At 40.9% G+C, this 7,325-nt stretch overlaps 2 protein-coding genes across 3 annotated transcripts in view; both read left to right on the top strand.

The window, feature by feature from the left end:
* The window catches only part of xpo1a (exportin 1 a), a 19,816-nt gene extending 18,963 nt beyond the window's left edge, over positions 1-853 (top strand). For both annotated transcript variants that reach the window (XM_084402043.1, XM_084402042.1), the window contains one exon: positions 1-853. This exon is cut by the window's left edge and continues 66 nt beyond it. In XM_084402043.1, the coding sequence (XP_084258169.1) occupies positions 1-81 (81 nt within the window). In that variant the 3' untranslated portion in view covers positions 82-853.
* A 731-nt stretch (positions 854-1,584) lies between these two features.
* Positions 1,585-7,325, top strand: part of usp34 (ubiquitin specific peptidase 34) — a 60,832-nt gene continuing 55,091 nt past the window's right edge. Inside the window, 2 exon segments of the mRNA XM_084402134.1 lie at positions 1,585-1,911; positions 6,476-6,563. Coding sequence (XP_084258260.1) covers positions 1,869-1,911; positions 6,476-6,563 — 131 coding nt within the window. The 5' untranslated portion in view covers positions 1,585-1,868.

The following is a 7,325-nucleotide window of genomic DNA, read 5'->3' as shown; positions in this document are numbered from 1 at the left end:
CAGGAGGAGAAACACAAGCTCCAGATGTCTGTCCCAGGAATCCTCAATCCTCACGAGCTGCCGGAGGAAATGTGTGAATGAGATCCTGTGCAGTTTCACACTCATGAAGATTTCACACTCGTTCCGGGGCGCCTCGAGCTCCTCTGTCAAATGTGTGCGTGTGTATAGAGAGGCGGCAGTCAAATGAGGACAAATAGGAAAATTAATCCAGATGTTGGTTGTTTGTCAGCCCAATCCATGCCAATATGTAAATTAAAGACATGTTTGTTATTAGTTTTCTGGCTCCTCCCACTTCTCCCAAAATCCTTGGTTTTACATAACAGAACATTTTATATAAAGGAAACTGTTGCTGTCTATCTCCTGTATCAATTCACTGTATATGCATCAATTTATTCTGTTCGGCATGTTTGCTTTCTTATTTCGAAGCACATGACTAATCATTTTAATGTTTTCTCAGCCTCATCTATTTGTGAATATGTAATATACAGTATGACAGGCCGATGAAGACGGACAGTTACTGTGCAGGAAGTGAGGTTTGCTCACAGGGACGTGTCGTTGTGGCTTGTGTACCACAGCAAGTGAATGTGACGGTTTTGGTTCAGCCCTGGTGCTGTTCCTGCGTTCTTTATTGGGGGGTTGAGCGTGTTTATATATACATATATATATTTTCCATTTGATTGCAATGTATGGGAAAGACTGATGTCTTTTTCATGCTACAGACTTGAGGAGTGTTTTCTTTTTTCTTTTTTTTTGCATAGGGATGTCATAATGGAAGGGGTTGTTCATATCATCCTATTTGTAAAGCTGTGCATTAGTATTATGGAAACATAAAGTTGGTTATTTTTACAAAGCATAGTGTGTGTGTTTCATTTAGCTCGTAGGACTAATACTGCTTTACTGTGGTATCTCATCAATCCTGATATTGAAGAAACTGCGAGTGAAAAACAAAATGCTTAGGATTTATCAAAAATCTATGTATTAGGTGTAATGTACACTACTGTTCACAAGTTTGTGCAAGAGCTTGTCCCAAAAAAGACCAGCATTTATTTAAAATATAAATGGTTTGTTACATTATAAATATCTTTAATCGCACTTTTGATCAATTGAATGTGTCCAGGCTGAATGAAGACTTTTTTTTTTACTGACCCCAAGCTTTTGAACGGTAGTACCCGGTTTGCATTGCAAGGGAATGAAGATGAATATATTCTGTCTAATCTACTATGACCCATAACTGTTATACAATCAATTAATTACACAAAAATGGGACCTGTGTGCTTTCGTAGATATATTAAAATTAAACCATCACACGTACACGTGCTCGACCGCGTTTCTCGCGAGATTTCTAAGACCGGAACCAGGCGGATCTTACGAAAACACCCGATGTGTAACAACGGTCGCCCCTCCCTTTCTCTTTGCTAGTTTTCCGAAAAAGGCCGAACGAGCTGCGAGATGACTCGGCGGAAACAGACGACGTCTCGCCCAACGTCATCCGCCTGCCTCCGAACGACCGCGAACCATCCCGGAAACACCCGAACATCTCCGGGGGTCGCCGGCGGAAACCACCGAAGTGTAACTCCCGTCCCTGTTCATCATGGCTGCCGTATGTGCTAGTCTGCACAGTAACGCTCTGCTCGGAGACTGACTCTCCGCTCCTTTAGTGCCTCACATTTACTGTCTTTACCCTCGACATTTCGGCAAATAATCCCGCTTGCATGAGCCCAAACCTCCCTGGTTGTGTTGTCTCAAAATAACGAGCATTCATCAAGCATTTCGTCGGGCCTTAAACACCCCCTTAAAAAGACAGAGAGAAAAACAGGCAACATTTTATTTCTCCAATGGTCTGAATACACTTTCCGCCTTTATGAACCATGTGTGAGAACTGCGCCGAGCTGCTGGAGGTGCTCAATGAGAGTAAGTCAACTGCCTTTTTAATTTTCGTGTGAGTGTGTGTTTGTTGTGTTTTTGTAGTTGTTTGCAGCAAGTTGTTAGCATGACTGTTCGAGCATGCGTCTCACTGCCTCACATCAGTGCAGATTTTCATGTTTAATATTGAATCTTCCACACGTTTGTCAACATGTGCAATCACGAGAGCTCTCGAGCACCCTTTGGCTGTCATTATTTGTGTTTTGTTTGATTTCGAGATCTGTTTTTATTAACGCAATGCTACCAGAACGTGTTAGCCTCTCATCGTTTCAGCATTAAATCGCCAATCGAGATTAGCAACAAAATCTGTTGTTTGTTTTAAACGGAAGCACCAGAAAACATCGACGTGTTTGCTGAACATCGGTTTGTTTTCATATGTTTGGAGGCTGATGGGAAGTTGAACTGACATTAGCATTAGCATTAGCAGAAGTGTTTTTGACATTGTCATCCTTTAAAATGCACACAGATCAACATCTGATCACCCAAAACAATCCCGATCGCCCTGTAATTACGCTCGACCGAGTGGTTTATGATGGATGGAGTGATCTGACAGTCGGGATGAGTGTGTTTTTGCAGTCTTTGGCCCGCTGATGGCTGCCGGACAGGAATCGGGACAGTTTTTGTGTTTGTGGGCTTTGTTGGATGGGAGAGAGAGAGAGAGTGTGTGTGATGTGGATCAATGCGCTTTCTTTGCTTCAGTACTGATGTCTTGGTGTGTAAAAACAGTGACTGATGGTATAGCTGATGTGCAGGGATGATAATACCATAGTTCTTTGATGGATACTATTGTACTGAAGGTTTACCATGGTATTGGTATGCCGTCTTAAATCATTAAGTCATCTTAAATCATGAAGTTACTATGAAAAATTAAGAAATAAAACATGGTCTGTTGGTGTAGTTATGATATCAGATGGTACTTTGGTGTAAAACATTGTACTACTGCAGTATTTGCATGGTAATCCAGTGGAATTACTACGGTACATGCCAAAAACATGGTATTCTTGTGGTAATGATGGCACTCCTGATATATACCATGGTACCGAATGATTTCCACATTGATTTAGGCTACCAATAGTACTCCAAAGAATACAGTAAAAACATGTTGCCATGTTATAAACAGTAGACTATGTCCAAAAATATGGTGTTATAACGATACCGTAACCAAAATGCAAAATCCATGGCATCACTGTAGTAACATGTCCAAAACCAGAATCATCAGCATGGTGTTTTGTTAGATTATAAGTGAGTTTGCTTTATTAACTCTATCATATTGAATCTCACAGGTGTTGTTCGGCTGTCATCACTTTCTGAAGTGTCAGATTGTCATATTTGCAGCGCAGCCTGAAAGTGTTGCTTCTCTTGTTAGGATGGATGTCATGGTTCGTCTCAAACAACGAGGATGAATTTTTGTTGCAAATCTGTTGTGAAGCTGCAGTTATACACACTTCCCTCCTATAGGGAGAGACGGTTGCTACATGTTCTGGTACGGTCATGTGGTCTGTTTAATGTTCGTTCGTTTCCCACCGTTTGGTATGAGTTGTTTTTGCTGGTGGATAATAAAGTCTAAACGTGTTAAACGTCGATGCTGCTGCTGTTTGTGAATGATCTGATGGTGTGTTTTGAGAGTTCTCAGGAGTGTGTTTGACATTCAGGCATGTCTCGTGTCCTAGTGAGTGGCAGCCCCATATGTACATGTGCAGCTTAACCTTTGACCTCTCAAACGCGGTGCTGTGTGTGTAGATAGACAACATAAACACGCTTTATTTGTGTGGGCTGGAGACGGTGTTAATCTGACAGTCTGCTGCGTGTGTGTGTGTTCAGGAGAGATGTTTTCCAGCTTAATGAAGTCTTAAGTGTGTGTGTCTGTCTGTGTGTTTGTCTCTGTCTGTCTGTCTGTCTGTGTGTCTGTTTGTGTGTGTGTGTGTGTGTGTGTGTGTGTGTGTGTGTGTCTGTCTGTGTGTGTGTGTGTGTGTGTGTGTGTGTGTGTGTGTGTGTGTGTGTCTGTGTGATGTGAGTGTGAGTGTTTGTCTGTCTGTCTCTGTGTGTGTTTGTCTGTCTGTGTGTGTGTGTGTGTGTGTGTGTGTTTGTCTGTGTGTGTGTGTGTGTGTGTGTGTGTCTGTCTGTCTGTGTGTGTCTCTGTATTTGTGTGTGTTTGTGTCTCTGTCTTTGTGTGTCAAGTCAAGTATATTTGTATAGCGCTTTTTACAATACAGATTGTATCAAAGCAGCTTCACAGTATTAAATTAAAATAATACAACAAGGTTTGTTTCTAGTGGAATTTATTGATTGATAAAATCAAATTAAATATCCCCAAAATATCCCCAACTGAGCAAGCCAAAGGCAACAGTGGCAAGGAACCGAAAAACTCCATCAGGTGACCCAATGGAGAAAAAGAAAAACCTTGGGAGAACCCAGGCTCAGTCGGGGGCCAGTTCTCCTCTGGTGTGTGTGTCTCTTTCGTTGTGTGTGTCTCTCTCTTTCTGTGTGTGTCTGTGTGTGTGTGTGTGTGTGTGTGTGTGTGTGTGTGTGTGTTTGTCTGTCTGTCTGTGTGTGTGATGTGAGTGTGTGTGTTTGTCTGTCTGTCTGTGTGTGTGTGTGTGTGTATGTCTGTCTGTCTGTGTGTGTCTCTGTCTTTGTGTGTGTTTGTGTCTCTGTCTTTGTGTGTGTCTCTTTTGTTGTGTGTCTCTCCGTCTGTGTGTGTGTGTGTCTCTCTCTTTCTGTGTGTGTGTGTATCTCTTTCTCTGTGTGTGTGTGTGTTTGTCTGTGTGTGTGTGTGTGTTTGTCTGTGTGTGTGTGTGTGTGTGTGTGTGTGTGTCTGTGTGTTTGTCTGTGTGTGTGTGTGTGTGTCTCTGTATGTCTGTCTGTGTGTGTGTGTTTGTCTGTGTGTTTGTGTGTGTGTGTTTGTGTGTGTGTGTGTGTGTGTGTGTGTTTGTCTGTGTGTGTGTTTGTCTGTGTGTGTGTTTGTCTGTGTGTGTGTGTGTGTCTCGTTCGTTGTGTGTGTGTCTCTTTCGTTGTGTGTGTGTCTCTTTCGTTGTGTGTGTGTGTGTGTGTGTGTGTGTGTGTGTCTCTCTCTCTTTCTCTCTGTGTGTGTGTGTGTGTGTGTGTGTGTGGGCGCGCACTCCCTGTATTTGTCAGCAGACATCTGTTTATGCACACTCTGTAATTTCATATTTTCTGAAAGGTCAGAAGCAGTCAGACGGTCACTAAACCAGTTTTGCCAGACATCATAAAAAGTCATGAATCACATCACATTTTAATTATATATTTTAAAGGAATAGCTCTTGTCCTTCAATATAAAACAGTTCTCCGTCATCATTTACTCGCACTCATGACGCTCCAAACCCGTTAGACCTTGATTTAAGATGATTCAAACTCTTCACACTGGTTTTACTGTGCAACAGACGGTGACCTTTGAATGTTCAAAAAGGTCAAAAATGCACCATAAATGTAGTCAATACGGCTTGTGTGCCATATTGGAAGTCTTCTGAAGTCACGTGATAGATTTGTGTGAGGAACAGACCAAATGTAAGTTGTCATTTCCTGAAAATCTTCCTCTCTATCCAAGCTCTTGTTAACCTGTTTTTGTTTTGCATATTCAAACTTGCTTAATTTCAATTGGTTACAAGACAGGCAGGAATTGACTTACAAAAAGGGAGTTAAATCCAGTCTTTTTCTCACATAACTTGTTTTTGTAATCTAGCACACACAGCTATTTTGGAGCTGTATGGAAAAGAGCAGCATGAACATTCTTCACAATATTTTCTTTTATTTTCCACTGATCATATATGACAGAACATTCATTTTTTAATGGATTTTTCTTATAAGTCAATAAGGTCAGACTGTTTTTTTTTTTCTTCCTGAAAAGCACCTAATAATGTAAATCATTCAGTCTGAATTCAGTGTGTTGTTTTTCTTTCTTTTTTTTCTGTGCTTTTGAGCTTTCAGAATAACGGCTTTGATAACGGATCCTTATATCAAACTGTTTCTCAGCCGGCATCGACACAATGCCCTGAATTGTTACTCTAGAGCTGTGTGGAAGCGGCAGAGAGAAAAAAAGACAGGAAAGCCGTTTTATAGAAAGAAAGAAAGAAAGAAAGGAATAAAATCTCATGTAGGTCAAGGCTAACCAGCTGCTCGAGTGAACTTTACTACCCCAAGGTAGCGTTCCCAAGTCCAGCAACTCCCTCGTTGCCATGGAAACCAATAATTGTGCTATGTGTGTGTGTGTGTGTGTGTGTGTGTGTGTGTGTGTGGGTGGCAGGGAGGGACAGGGCACCTAAATGGGTGTTAAGGTAATGCAAATCAGAATGTCATGTGATCGTCTGTAATGACTGTGTTTGTTATTGTGTAAAAAAAAGGTTCAAAATATCTCTTACATAAAGTGTGGATTCTGTGTAAGTTGTGTTTTAGTTTTTGTGCTTGTGTTTGTTGTGCGTCTCTAACACTGATCTGGTCTCAGACAGTCCCAGGACCCTGTAGCCACTTCATTAACGGTTTTCTTTTCTCTCTCTCTCTCTGTGTGTGTGTGTGTGTGTGTGTGTGTGTGTGTCAGTCTCGGATGCAGACAGCTCAGACGGCCTGCAGCTGAAGAAGGAACATGCCTTAAGAGTCTTCGCTTACATCAGCACATGGACACAGAGGTCAGCACTAACCAAAGTTACTTGTATTGCATTCAAGATTTTTTTAAATACTAATTTATTTTATTTTATGGTGAAATATTAAAATAGTAATATTTCTGACCTTGTTTTTATTTAGTGATTATTATTTTGTAGCAGTAATAAAATTGTGCAGCCCTACAAAAAAGCCCAGCAAACCTGGATTTTTCTTTTTAATTGCATTTTTAATTGCAATCACAATTTTTATCAGAAAAATCAATTGCACCCCCTCCCCTCACACACACACACAAACTGTGCAGTCCTAAATTCACTTATTCAATCTCTCACACATTCATTCACTCAATCATTAATTCATTCAAACAATCATTCCCACTTTCATTCACTGATTCACTTATTCATTCGCATTCACTCACCGATTTGCTCATTCATTTAATCAGTCTCATTCACTCAGTGATTTGCTCGCTGACTCGCTCATTCATTTATTCTCTTGTTCACTCACATACTGTCTTAATTTATTCATTCATTCACTTTATTTCTCATTCACACACTGATTCATATGTTTTCAGCTTCATCCTGCATCATGTTGTTGTTTACTTTGTCATCATGGTTGTTTAATTCTTAGAAGAATGTATGATCGGTGTTATTTGACCTTTGACCTGCTGTAGATCAGTGTGTTGAGCACATTAAGAACTTTGGCCCTGTCCCAAATGGCACCCTACAGTCTTCAGCGCAAGCTCGTCAAAAGTGCACATTATTGACTCTCGAGCACCCTTCAGAAACCTAAAA

This window comes from Rutilus rutilus (genome assembly GCF_951802725.1).
Source record: "Rutilus rutilus genome assembly, chromosome: 2".
In the NCBI taxonomy this organism is placed as follows: Eukaryota; Metazoa; Chordata; class Actinopteri; order Cypriniformes; family Leuciscidae; genus Rutilus; species Rutilus rutilus.
This window is presented reverse-complemented; position numbering and strand designations above follow the sequence as displayed.